Source organism: Anomaloglossus baeobatrachus, chromosome 12 (assembly GCF_048569485.1).
Source record: "Anomaloglossus baeobatrachus isolate aAnoBae1 chromosome 12, aAnoBae1.hap1, whole genome shotgun sequence".
Taxonomy (NCBI): domain Eukaryota; kingdom Metazoa; phylum Chordata; class Amphibia; order Anura; family Aromobatidae; genus Anomaloglossus; species Anomaloglossus baeobatrachus.
Genome location: NC_134364.1, coordinates 55655207 through 55670031, shown reverse-complemented (window position 1 = coordinate 55670031; position 14825 = coordinate 55655207). Strand labels below are relative to the sequence as shown.

Here is a 14825-nt window from a genome sequence, read left to right as displayed (position 1 = left end):
AGTCTATGTTAAATTGATCAATTTTGTGTGCGATCCTTTAGATCATGTGTTTTGTGACGTATGCATTGGGCACCTTTTTTTTTTTTTTATTTATTGACTTGCCAAGCGTGTGTAATGTGTAGGGATGCGTTTTTACTATGTCATCTGCCATTCAGCTCTGCTACATGGCCGCTGACAGCAGACACAGACAGCCATGTAGCAGCGGTGCATGGCAGATGACAGCAGACACAGACAGAGCCGCACTGTCAGAATGAACTCGGGTGAACTTCACCCGACTTCATGGTCATGCTGCGGCTCTGTCTGTGTTGCGTCCTGATTAGCGGTCACCTGTGAAGGACTCACCGGTGACCGCTAAACTCCTGAGTAACTGAATTGAGCAGCCCTCTCTCATATACTCACCGTTCCCCCGATCCCCGGCGCTGCACGGCGTTCACACTGCTCCGGCGGCTTTTACTATTTTGAAAAAGCCGGCCGCCCATTAAACAATCTCGTATTCCCTGCTTTCCCCACCCACCGGCGCGTATGATTGGTTGCAGTGAGACACGCCCCCACTCTGAGTGACAGGTGTCACACTGCACCCAATCACAGCAGCCGGTGGGCGTGTCTATACTGTGTAGTGAAATAAATAATTAAATAATTAAAAAAAACGGCGTGCGGTCCCCCCCAATTTTAAAACCAGCCAGATAAAGCCATACGGCTGAAGGCTGGTATTCTCAGGATGGGGAGCTCCACGTTATGGGGAGCCCCCCAGCCTAACAATATCAGCCAACAGCCGCCCAGAATTGCCGCATACATTAGATGCGACCGTTCTGGGACTGTACCCGGCTCTTCCCGATTTGCCCTGGTGCGTTGGCAAATCGGGGTAATAAGGAGTTATTGGCAGCCCATAGCTGCCAATAAGTCCTAGATTAATCATGTCAGGCGTCTATGAGACACCTTCCATGATTAATCTGTAAGTGACAGTAAATAAACACACACACCCGAAAAAATCATTTATTAGAAATAAAAAACACAAACATATACCCTGGTTAACCACTTTAATCAGCCCAAAAAAGCCCTCCATGTCCGGCGGAATCCAGGATGCTCCAGCGTCGCTTCCAGCTCTGCTGCATGCAGGTGACAGGAGCAGCAGAATACACCGCCGCTCCTGTCACCTCCACACAGCAAATGAAGACAGCCGCGCGATCAGCTGAGCTGTCACTGAGGTTACCCGCTGTCACTGGATCCAGCGGTGGCCGCGGGTAACCTCAGTGACAGCTCAGCCGATCGCGCGACTGTCTTCAGTTGCTGTGTGGAGGTGACAGGAGCGGCTGTGTCTGCTGCAGCTCCGGTCACCTCCATGCAGCAGCGCTGGAAGCGACGCTGGAGCATCCTGGATTACGCCGGACATGGAGGGCTTTTTGGGGCTGAATAAAGTGGTTAACCAGGGTATATGTTTGTGTTTTTTATTTCTAATAAATGATTTTTTCGGGTGTGTGTGTTTATTTACTGTAATTTACAGATTAATCATGGAGGGTGTCTCATAGACGTCTGACATGATTAATCTAGGACTTATTGGCAGCTATGGGCTGCCAATAACTCCTTATTACCCCGATTTGCCAACGCACCAGGGCAAATCGGGAAGAGCTGGGTACAGTCCCAGAACTGTCGCATCTAATGTATGCGGCAATTCTGGGCGGCTGTTGGCTGATATTGTTAGGCTGGGGGGCTCCCCATAACGTGGAGCTCCCCATCCTGAGAATACCAGCCTTCAGCCGTATGGCTTTATCTGGCTGGTTTTAAAATTGGGGGGGACCGCACGCTGTTTTTTTTTATTATTTAATTATTTATTTCACTGCACAGTATAGACACGCCCACCGGCTGCTGTGATTGGGTGCAGTGTGACACCTGTCACTCAGCGTGGGGGCGTGTCTCACTGTAACCAATCATAGGCGCCGGTGGGCGGGGATAGCAGGGAATACGAGATTGTTTAATGGGCGGCCGGCTTTTTCAAAACAGTAAAAGCCGCCGGAGCAGTGTGAACGCCGTGCAGCGCCGGGGATCGGGGATCGGTGAGTATATGAGAGAGGGGGATAGACTGACATGGACAGAGAGTGAGGGACAGAGATAGTGACCGACTGACAGAGATTAGTGAATGACAGACATTGTGAGGCGCTTCAGAACGCAGCTTTTCAGCTGCGCTCTGAAGCGGACCTTTTTTAAGCTGCGGTGCAGAGCACACCTGCGCACATAGCCTCAGACATCAAAATCATATGAGGGATGTCACACGTTACAATTGATTAGGTTCGTGCAACAAAACGCTCAATTCTAGACAAACATACGATGTGTTTGCGATCAACGGTTTTGCGTTCGATCCTGATCGCACGTAGATGTCACACGCAGATACCTCACAAACGATGCCGGATGTGCGTCACTTACAACTTGACCCCAACGACGGATTGTGAGATATATTGAAGCGTGTGTAGCGGGCTTAAGTCTTCACAAAGCACGCAACCCCCCCTCACCTACACATTCCATGGCTCTTGATTCCCAGCTAGTTCAGGCATACAAAATCTATAAACAGCAAACAAACAAGACAAACTTACAATACGCTGAGTGATTGTGTTGTCGATTTGTTTTCCGATGTCCTCGATTTCATTAAATTGCCCAAGGAGCTCGTCAGTAGATGCCTGAGAAGAAATGGTTCTCGCAACCTTTAATTCTGATTTGCTTATTTCGTCGAGAGCTTCAAGCCTTAGAAGTTGCTCTTGGATGTCGTAGCCATCCAAATTAATAGCACACGGCTGCGTAAGATCTTGGTGAATTTTCCTTAAATTGCCCAAAGTTTGTTCCAGGCGATATTGAATACTTTTTTCCATCGTGACAAAAGAAGTTATCAACTGACTAAGCGACCGCTGCAATTGCTCCATACTTTCAGCTAAGACTCTTACGGTGAGCTCTTCATCATGGAAAACATCATGGCCATCACGCTTCAAGCTCAGCGCTTCGGTAACCAATATTTTAATTTTCATTATTTTTTTACATAAAACTTGAGCCTCTATAATGTCAAAATGAGTTCTGAGGGCCAAAGCTTGTCTTTGTACTGAAAAACTCATCACTTTGGCTTCTACTAAAAGCTCTTCATACCGTTCTTTAACTGGTTCGTAATGAGCACTTTTTTGCATCGGGAAATGTAGACATTTCTTCCGTAGATTATCAACAGTTAAACCGTCCCAGTAAAGCCCGCTATCTTCAAACAAGTCCTTATACCTTAATATCTCCGACAAGAGAACTTGAAATGATGAGACGGCATTTTGGGAAACTTGAAATTTCTTTTCAAAACCTTCCCCGGCTTGAATTTCAGCCTCATCATGAATCTTGGGTTCAATAGGCTGCAATGAGCTCAATTCCTGACCAAGAGAAGTTGTTCTTTCTTGAAACTCGTTAGAAATTCTTTGCAATTTTTCAGTCTGCAAAAACTTCTTTTCTTCTAATCTCTGAATTCTTCTTGCTTTGGACTTAAGGCTCCTTAATATGTCATTTAAATATAACTGCTCAGAAATTTTAAGTTCCCTCTGATAGCTTTGGCTATTCCCGAGAAGTGTCAAGACAAGACCTTCAATTTCCTCCAACTTTATAGTCTTGGCCTTCAGACAATTTAGTTGTTCACATAACTCAGCCGCAGTAAATATTCCTCTTTTCACTGGAGTTGCTTCTTTTTCTAGACAATGCAGTAATTCTTTCAGCTTTTCAATTTCCGAAAAAAGTGCTCTCCTCTTTTCCAGCCCGGATTCGAGCTTTTGTAATCGGTCAACTGATTGTATAATCTGTTCCTCGTATAATTCCTGCAATTGTTGGAAAAATGAGCACATATCTTTGTACGCTACTGGATCGATCCCTTGTGATATGTGTTTTGACTCTTCAATAACAGAGTTGACAGTAGACTCTCTGTCCAAAATTTCTTGGTGCAAGTTTTTAGAAGTTTTGATCTGCTGCTCTAAATCCTCTGGAAAAAGAGAAATGGACTGATCGAACATCATCATATTTTGGGATTTCTTGATCCAAGTGTGGGAGTCATATAGTTGTTTCAGAAACGGGTATTCATCTAGCAAAGCATCCGGCGTTTGACATCGAGTCAACTGTTGGTCTTTCACTCGTTCTTCTAAACTTTCTAAAGAACTTTGAAGCTTTTCCAATGAGCTTTCCAGACTTTTAGGCTCATTTCCCCCCCAAGATCTCTTGATTTGCAAGTCACATGCATTCCTTAATAAGGAATATAAATGTTTGATGGTTTCTATGTCTGCCGAAAGAAGTAAAGAGACTTTCACTACGTCTTCTGGAGAAGGAGTTGGTTGATCGAGAAAGACTTGTTGGTGACCAATGATACTTTGCAGCTCGTCAACTTTCTGCTGAAGAAATTGAAGTTCCTCAGCTTCTTTTACGAGTCGGTCCTGTTCTGTGTGAACGCTGATTTCTAGTTGTTCCCAGAAGTCTTCAAGTTGACTGATATCTACATCTATCTCCTCGTTGTCGTTGTATATTATCCTGCTGAACCCGAGTTTGGACTGCTGGGCTTTCAACACCATTAAGGTTTTTCTTTCTTTTGCTAGTTTTTCAAGGAAATGCCTCAATTTATCCAGATGACTTTGGTGACTTTCAGCAGATGACCTGAAATAGAAGGAAAACTGGGTCAAACAAAACCTAACATAAAAGGGTTTCAATCAAACAGAAAAACATATAAAGTCATATTCAAAAGTTTTGGCACCCTTGAAATTGGTCAGGAAAATGAATTATTTCTCCCAACAAGTTATTGTAATTATACCTGTTTTGTTATACACTAGTGATGAGCGAATATCAAAACATGAAGGTTCGGGAAATTTGTACCGAATGCCTAGTACTATTAAAGTATTCGTCACAAATAACGAACCTCATGCAAGTCAATGGGGAACCCAAGCAATTTTCTTGAAGATTTGTCAAAAAATTGCTTGGGTTCCCCATTGACTTGCATTAGATTTGTTATTTGTGAGGAATACTGGAATAGTACTAGGTAATCGGTATGAATATCCCAAACCCGAATAATTTTAGTATTCGCTCATCACTATTAAAAACGTTTATTTTCTTTATGCGCAGTGGAGCAACACAAAAAAAAGAAAAGAAAAGAATAGAAAAAAGGGAATTGGACATTTTACACAAAAGCCCCAAAGTGGGCTGGACAACTTTGTTTCCAGCCGGTGATGCTTATTCAAACTCGCCTGTGGCACGTAACAGGTGTGGGCAATATGAAAACACACCTGAAACCAGATAAAAGGGGGAGAAGTTGACTCAATCTGTGCATTGTGTGTCTGTGTGTGCCACATTAAAAATGGAGAACAGAAAAAAGATCAGAGAACTGTCTGAGGACTTGAGAACCAAAATTGTTGACAATTATTAACATTTTCAAGGTTACGAATCCATCTCCAGAGATCTTGACGTTCCTTTGTCCACAGTGTGGAACATAAGAAGTTTACAATCTCCGTGGACGGCATAGAAAAATTGATGAAAGGTTGCAACGCAGGATAGCCTGGATAATGGATAAGCCGCCCTCAAGTTTTAAAGAAATTCAAGCTGTCCTGCAGGCTCAGGGGCATCTGTGTCAACTATCTGTCTACATCTGAATGAAATACTACGGCAGGAGACCCAAGAGGACGCCACTGTTGACACAGAGACATAAAAAAACTACACTTCAGGTTGCCAAAATGTACGTGACTAACTAAAGTCCTTCTGGGAAAGTGTCTTGTAGACAGATGAGACAAAGATGGAGCTTTTTGGTAAAGCACATCATTCTACTGTTTACTGAAAACAGTATGAGGCCTACAAAAAAAAAAAAAAAAGAACACCACACCTACAGTCACATAGGGTGGAGGCTCAGAGATTTTTAGGGGTTGTATTGCTGCCTCTGGCACTGGGTGAATTGACTGTGTAAGAGAATGGTCAGCCCTCATATACTGAGCAGCCATGTTGTACCTAGCATCCATATTAGACAAACTTAAGCAAACTCATTTTGCAGCTAATTAGCTGCAGTAACTGAAGTATAAGAAAAAGTCTACAAAGGTTAAATGGAAAAGGAGAAGTGAATCGTGATGGTTAATAAGTGGTGATTTATTGTGGTGAATAGCGGAATATTGTATTGATAGAGGAACCAAGATGTCAATAAAGCTGTCAGTGTTTGAAGAGTTATGTGAGTAGAGGCGCCTTCAGAGATCAGAGGTTTCAGGAATGACGATATTACTGACTTCGTTGGAAATAACAGAGATCTATAAGATTAAATTGAGTTTTGTCGCAATACTCATAAATATTATGTTGTATCATTACATGCTTCATTCTGCAATGTGCCCTTCTCTGCAGAATGTTCTTTCCCTTTGTCTTACCTTCTATGAAAATCCCCTCACCCTATTTCGCTACTACTGCTGCTTCTTCCTTGCTTGGACACCTGTATGTGTCTTTGTGCCACTTACCCAGTCTTCTGAACCTACTCCGTTGCGCTTCTCTAATAATCCTCAGTCCATGTGTGACGCCCCTGGACTATCAGGTCGTCACAGGGTACTGCACGCTCTTTCCCTTTAGTGCAGTATTCAAATCCCTCATGGTTCTGGGTCCCCATCTTGCAGTGCTGCCTGCAACAGCAAATCAAATCCTAGGAACACCCTGCATCACACCCACCAGACACATCAGTGGGCGGCTTAAGCGGAATAGGGTCGCCCACCTGGGGGTCAGGAAGGGAAGGTCAGGAGAGTGTCAGGGAAGTGAAGGAAGTAGAGTGGAGTGAAGTGGAGGAAGTAGGGGGCGGTGGCTCCCAAGAGTAGCTGTCTAGGTTGCAGACGGTGGTCTGGACCTAGAGCAGTCGGACCCCCCAGTCGCAGGGGATTGAGGCAAGGTGCCTCGACCTGTTAAAGTGGACGGTCGGCAGCCTGGTCCTATCACCAGTCCGGGACTGAAGGCATGGCGGGGTACACGGATCCTAGGTCGGGGAGAGGCTTCAGGCCACCCAGCAATTAACCGCCGGAGAAGGAGCCTTTATGGACTGTTCCCACCAGCTCCAGAATCGGGGCACTAGTGTAACAAGGTGGATCGGGCCTTCCATTTAAGCAGCCCACTAAAATCTCAAGAGTGAGCCCTGAGAGCAGGCTCCCACACTTACACATAGTGGGGAGCGGGGCCCGGCAAGTTCCAGACTACCGGGCCACTACAGTGAATCTAAACTTTGTGCCAGGAGGCAGATCACGGATCATCAGGCAGCAATGCAGGGGATGGGACCCGGACGAGCTCCACTTGAGAGGCAGCGGCACCTAGAGACTTGGTTTACCCGGTTGTCAGCGTCTGCTTACTGGCTGAGTGAGTACATGAGTGATCTTCCCGTCATGGCACCCAGTATCATCTTTCAGAGCCACGGGGCATACCCCTACCCGTGGAGGGTAACGACACCTTGCTGACCCATTCCATCGTCCTGGGTACTCCCAACGGCAGTGGCGGTACTCCCAATTACCGCACACCATGAATGGCGTCACGAACTATAATCCCCCTGTAAGTATCCCCTTTTACTTTAGAGTGTGGCCCCTAAGCCTCCGGGTCTGGAGACCCTCGAGCCACGAACGGACACTGCCCACGGATCCGAGTGGTTCGATCCGCTGCTGGGGGGGCACACATTCTTCAAGAAGGAATATCTATAGTGTCTTCTCGGACTTTGTCGAGCTCTTAGGACTTAGATTACCAAAGGATCTCGGGTGGCAATGTAGTGCCCACTGAGCTGGGTTTGAGTCCTAGGTCATAGGTTTTCTAACAGAACAATAACTCCAAACATTCCTCAAGAAGCCCCAGAAATGGAAGGAAACAAAATGCTGACGAGTTCTGAAATGGCAGCAATGAGTCTGGATCTAAATCTCAATTACACAAGGAGAGATCTGAAAATTGCTGTTGGGAGAAGAGAAGACGCCTTCAAATATGAGACCTGGAGACGTTTATAAAGAAGAGTCCAAAATTCTAGGTGAGAGGAGGAAGAAGCTTGTGGATGGGTATAGGAAGTGACTAATTCAAATTCCAAAGGGTGTCAGCCAAATATTAAGTTGAGGGGGACAACAATTTTTTCCCATCAATTTTTGAAGTTGTGTATAAAAGTATGTCCAATTTGCCCTTTTTCTCTGTTTTTTTATGTTTTTCTAATACACACAAAACTGTATAAACATATTAATTGGCTATTATGGTAAATCCACTTAACGACTATACGTTGCATGTAATGCTACCACATCGGAGGAAGACTTCTATTGTTTTGCGTTCCCGAAAAAAAAGTTGAACCCCTTTTCATTGGTTTATAGAAGATGCAGGGTCACTATGTCACACATTATAACATCTTGTCCCTGCTATGTCCACACATTCTTAAAATAAGCTTTTTTTCAGTTGGAATGGAGTGTGAAGACTTAACAAACTCCAATAATGGTTTGAGGTCCAGCACATGGTGGTCTAAAATTCAATAATGTTTATTATAAATCCATTAAAATATAGAAGGTAGAAAAGTTATTGATGCGTTTCAAATCGATCCGATTCTCAATCATACATTGACTCGAAACGCGTAAGGAAACGTTTGTACCTTCTATATTTTAATGGATTTATAATAAAGATAATTTGATCGTAAAACACCATATGTTGGACTTCAATTCATCACTGGACTTTATCAAGTACGTCTGGAGCCTCGCTAGTACTTATCACCTGCAGGCTGGATCAATACATGCACCTTAACCAGGAGTCAGCTGTATCTAACAATACCATTCATCTACACAGAATCTGAAAACTACAGCAGCCACAGACTGTCTGCAGCGGTCACGTGACATACCAACTGGAAGTAGAAGCCAGGAGACTGGCAGAAGTAAAAGGAGCAATGCTGGTCTGGTAGTTGAATATATGCATTTTTAGTTTTCCCTTTACCCTATGCTTATTTAAGTTATACTTAAATATGGACAATCCTTTTAAAAAGATTCTTTGGTTTAGATAATACTTTTTTATAAGCTTGATCCCCTTAAATAAGCTAATAATAAAATGCCCCTCTACCAAGACCCTGTAATCTGCAGAGAAACATGACACCAAGTGTTACAATCCCCTGCAGCGCCTCTACAGGGAAAAGTAAGTATTGCACAGTAGTCATTTAACTTAAGGGGTTGTCAAGACAGAACAGGTTCTCCAGAGTAAGACAAGCTTCTTATGACAGGACAGGTCACTCCTTGCGACAGGACAGGTCCTCCAGAGTAAGAGTATTACTTGGAAGAGGACCTTCTTGTGACATTTCCCTAAAGTGCCTCTAATGAGAAAAGTAAGTAATGCACAGTAGTAATTTAACTTAAGTTCTGCATTATTCAGGACAGAACAGGTCCTCCAGAGAAAGAGAAGATCCTTGCGACAGGACAGATCCTCCAGAGAAAGAGAAGATCCTTGCGAAAGGACAGATCCTCCAGAGTAAGAGAAGATCCTTGCGACAGGACAGGTCCTCCAGAGTAAGAGAAGCTGCTTGAGACAGGAAAGGTCCTCCAGAGTAAGAGAAGCTTCATGAGACAGGAAAGGTCCTCCAGAGTAAGAGCAGCTTCTTGAGACAGGACAGGTTCTCCAGCGTAAGAGAAGCTCCTTGCAACAGGACAGGTCCTCCAGAGTAAGAGAAGCTGCTTGCGACAGAACAGGTCCTCCAGAATAAGAGAAGCTTCTTGAGACAGGACAGGTCCTCAAGAGTAAGAGAAGCTTCTTGTGTATGGACAGGTCCTCCAGAGTAAGAGAAGCTTCTTGTGATAGGAGAGGTCCTTTAGCGTAAGAGAAGCTTCTTACAACATGACAGGTCCAACTATTTATAACCAAAACTACCATATACTGATAGGAGTAATTGTAGCACAAACCAAAAGAAAAAACTCCTAAAAACAATTATTTATTCTAATCAATGTTAAAATTGTAGATATGATAAGGGGGGCAATATTGTAGTTATGAATACGGAACAATACCGCTCTATGTGCCTCCAATTACTTTCAGACAGAACCACATATGCAGTCCTATCAGGAGATCCTACATCTGCATTTATGATAGCCCTCACTGAAATTGTACAGGAAGGGTTTGAGTTGACTCTCATATCAAAGGATGAAATGGATTTTTTGGCTCCAAGGGAGGTGACAATAGCAACTTTTTACTCCACACCGAAAATCCACAAGGGGATACATCCCCTGAGGGGACGGCCCATAGTATCAGGTATTGATGCTATGGGCCAAAACCCCAGCATCTACTTGGATAAGGTCTTGAGGGAGTTTGTGAACATTCAGCCCTCTTTCATTAGAGACACATCAGATCTGCTGAGTAAAATAGATGGTATACACATCGATGAGGACACCATCCTTGCATCAATTGATGTTGAACAACTGTATAGTTGTATACCACATGATAATGGCATCAGAGCGGTTGAGCATTTTTTGGAGACAAGAGGGGTACAATACAGAGAACATAATAGGTTCATAATTAAACTCCTCACCTTTGTGCTTACTCACAATTACTTTACTTTCCATAACAAGTTCTACCACCAGCTCAGGGGTACCGCAATGGGGAGCCCCTGTGCTCCCACTTTTGCAAACATATACCTGGGCTGGTGGGAGGATGCTGTGGTTTTTGGGGACGAGGATGTCACGTGGAACCCCCAGATTATCTTCTGGGGGCGTTACATAGATGACATCCTCGTCCTCTGGAGGGGGGATGCAGCATCCTTCCTTAAGTTTGTGGCACACTTGAATAAGAACAACTTTGGACTCAAGTTCACCTGTGAGGTGGGGGGTGATAGACTGCCTTTCCTAGACATCCTTCTGACAAAAAATGTTGATGGGACTCTGGGAACGACAGTCTATCGCAAACCAACGGCAACAAATAGTTTGCTGAGGTGGCAGAGTCACCATCCTGAGACTCTACGTAGGGGCATACCGAAGGGGCAGTTTCTCCGGTTCAGGAGAAACTGCTCCTCGTTACATGATTTCCAACAGAGGTCAGTGGGGCTTGGAGACAATTTCAGAGATAGGGGGTACCCTGAACACGTCATTCAGACAGCTTTTAGATCTGCTTGGGGCCAAAAGAGGGCTACATTGCTAGCCCCTAAGCCAAAATCCGAACAAGATAAGATCACTAGACTGATTGGCTCCTATGATGATGAAAATAGTAAGATCATGCATATACTAAGACGACACTGGGGGATATTGAGATCGGATCCTGACATATGTGAATATGTTACACCACACCCGAGTGTCACCTACAGAAGAGGCAAAACTATTAAAGATTTTGTGGTCCATAGCCACTATGTGGCGGAGAAAGCACCAGGATCATGGTTGGAAAGAAAGCCTCATGGGACTTTTAGGTGTGGGTCCTGCAAGTTTTGCCCGTATATTGATCAGAGTAAAACCTTTAGTAACCATCAATCGGGAAGAGTCTTTCATATCAGGGACTTCACGAACTGCCGGACGGAGGGTGTAGTATATAGATGCACCTGTACATGCCCGCTTAGTTATATCGGCAAGACAAAACGGCAGCTGCGTGTCCGTATAGGGGAACACGTAGGCGATATAATTCACAAACGAGAGACGCCTATAGCGAGGCATGTAAATATGTGTCATGGAGGAGATCTTAAGAGTATACGTTTTCAGGGAATTGAAGTTGTCCCAAGACCAATCAGGAAAGGAAATTGGGATATTAAAATCCTTCAGAGAGAGGCACGGTGGACATTCCTACTTGAAACAGTCAGCCCAAATGGACTGAACGAGGTTCTCAGCTATACCAGTTTTATCTAAAAAGCATCAAATGAGCATATAAAGCTATACCCGAGAGGTATTATAAGTACATATGTAGCCTGAATAATATTCAACAATTTTGTTACTGTATTGCCTGACAGTGATATTTGCTGTCAGTAGCTATATCTATTTTTATATATCTAATTTATATTTGTGCAATTAGGTGCAGGTTTTCACTAATACCAGGTGAATAACACAAATTAATTTTCACCAGGAACTGCTGAATACAGCATATGTGGGGATACATATAGGAGCTGCACGCTGGAAATGACGTCATAGACTGCCTCCAGCGAGGTATTGTGGCCGGCAGATTGCGAGGAGGAATTGAAAGGACACATACAGGAAGTGACGCCGGATGACCACTTCCGGTTTGCGCGTCATTGAACACACTGTACTGCGCAGCCACGGAAGTGATCTTCGGAACACTTCCGGTTGGTTGCTGTGGCGCGTCACACTAGAGTCCCAGGGAGCGGATGCGGAGGTGAGACATCCGGCACTTCCGGCGCGTGTGAGTGGGAGGCGGGAACTACAAGTTCCCATAGTGTATAAGACATTGAAAGAGAGGAAGCTGTGTGTGACATGCTGGCTGATAACATGGGACCTGCAGGACAGTAGAAGCAGTGTTTCCCTATAGACTGAGTGCCCTATTATGGGCGATTGATGCCACGCTGTATCTGTGACTGACATTCTCTCAGTTATAAGGTATGTCTCTTTCCTTTGATAACTTTAGGAGTTCCATAGCCTTTTGAGAACTCTATGGCTGTTTGGAAGGGAGCAAAAAGTATATCATTATATGTTATTTTTACTAGTTGACGTTATGGGACCTACAGATTATTGAGAGCAGTGTCTCACTACGGAGTGAATGCCCCTATGATGGGCGGTTTATGCCACACTGTCGGTGCGACCATCAGGCAGTAAGATATAAGGTATGCCCCCTCCATTTGCTGATATCGGTAGTTCCATTGTTTTTTGCTGTGTATTGTATGTTTTATTGGAATAGAAAATGATACTTTGTCTTGGATATGTTGTTTTTCCTAGAGATTTAATCCGGATCAGTCCCCTGATGAACCCCTAGAAAAAATATAGGGGGGAAACGCGTCGGGATAGAATACTGGATGGTCTCGGCAGATAAGTCATTCCCTGCTGGGACTTTATATCCATATGCATATATAAACTAAGGTTGGGTTTTATACTGGATGATCTCGGCAGATAAGTCATTCCCTGCTGGGATTCTATATCCATGTATATATAAGAACTCTTTTTTGATCTGAGATTCATCTAATATCTAGAAAAAGTTTTAAATATCTAATCATCTCTGAATACTGTGACTATTTGCACATATCTTCTTTGGTGGTGGGTCTCCCGGGCCTGAGCGACTAGTTTGAAGGGAAATACTAGGGAGAGACGACGTGGAGCGGGGGGTACCCAATAATTTATGGTACACCTCCATTGGCAGGTAGGAGTAAGGGAGGGAGAGATAGGTTATCCCCTGAACCACGTATTACTCTATCTGAATAAATTAGTGCAACTACTAATGCTGTGCAACTACTAATGTTGCTCCTACCCTGAGAACAGGAAACTATTTGCACTGCCCCCACCAATCGAGTCTATCACCCTATTACACTCACTGTAACATATCACTGTAGTTATTTTGGATGAACAGTGGTTTTATATCTACAATTTTAACATTGATTAGAATAAATAATTGTTTTTAGGAACATGACAGGTCCTCCAGAGCAAGAACAGTTTCTTGCGACAAGACAGGTCCTCCAGCGTTAAGAGAAGTTCATTGTAACTGCTTGTTATCCTGGTCAAAAGATGAGGATCCTCAGCAAATACCACCCATCCCTCCACCAATATTAACTCAAAATTCCCTAAAAGTTTATGTGAAACTGGATTTTATAAAATGGACTAGCCCTTTAAATTTCATGCGTGCCAAAAATCTTTTCTGCTCATCTGCGCACTCCATTTTCTACTTTTTCGAATTAGTTTGAAGATATCAAATTACAGTATTGACCACACAGGGATACATATTTCAATTCACTTCTATCTCACATTATATGAATATGAAATCAACCTTTGCCCTCCCTAGGCTAAATAAAAAGAAAAGCCAAATAAATACAATAAAAGGGATAATTTAGGATTTGGCATCTTACATTTTGAGATTTTCCTTTTCCTTGGAGAGCCTTTGGTAAGCCCGTCTGGCTGCACGTAAAGCCTCCTGGAAATTCAAAGATTCTTGAAGAAGTTTTTCCTTTTCAGTTTTTATTGTTGTCAGTTTCATCCGGAGATCTTCATAGTCGGACGGTAAAATCTCCGAAATTTGGACATCTTTATCTCTTGACTCCAACTGTAACCATGAATCATGGTCTTCCGGAATATCCTTATAAACTTTCTAAAATAAAAAAAATATATCAAGGGAAAATTGAACAATTAATTAATATCTTACTTTAAATGCTTGTATTGCGACTCTCATCTCTTCAACACTTGCTACACAACGGCCTGGAACAATATCCGAATCAACCGCCCCCGACGCCCATCTTTCACATGTCTTAGTCTATTTAATGGGGAATCACTGGTGGAGATTGTAGCTTTTTGGGGGTTTAAAGCAAAAGTAAAAGGTCGCCCCCTCCCGAAAATCGGAAATGGGAAGAAAAAAAATTTGACATCTGAGTTGTCTAAGTCCTAGCTATATACGAGGGGCGATCCAAAAGTAATGATAATCGGTTATTTCTATTGCATACAGAAATTAAAATAAAATGTTTTCTTCTCTCTTAGGTACCCACTAGTCCAGGAAAAAAAAAATCACTTAAATAGGCTACAATTCCCGGGAGCTACATTCATTTGATTATGAATTGCTGAGGAGTGAACATCAAAATGGAAAAAAACGAGCTCAGTGCTGTCATCAAATACCTCTGCTTGAAAAAAAATGACTACCAAAGACATACACAGCAACTTGGTGGAAACATTGGGGGACTCTTCTCCTCCATATTCCACAGTTGCACGCTGGGCCAAGGAATT

General features: G+C 43.5%; 1 protein-coding gene across 2 annotated transcripts in view; it reads right to left on the bottom strand.

Annotated features, from left to right (window-relative positions):
- SYNE2 (spectrin repeat containing nuclear envelope protein 2) overlaps positions 1–14825 on the bottom strand; it is a 518190-nt gene that overhangs the window by 226102 nt on the left and 277263 nt on the right. For both annotated transcript variants that reach the window (XM_075330437.1, XM_075330436.1), the window contains exons 47-48: positions 13961–14199; positions 2586–4647 (exon numbers count right to left, since the gene is read on the bottom strand). In XM_075330437.1, coding sequence (XP_075186552.1) covers positions 2586–4647; positions 13961–14199 — 2301 coding nt within the window. The remainder of the gene's footprint in view (positions 1–2585; positions 4648–13960; positions 14200–14825) is intronic.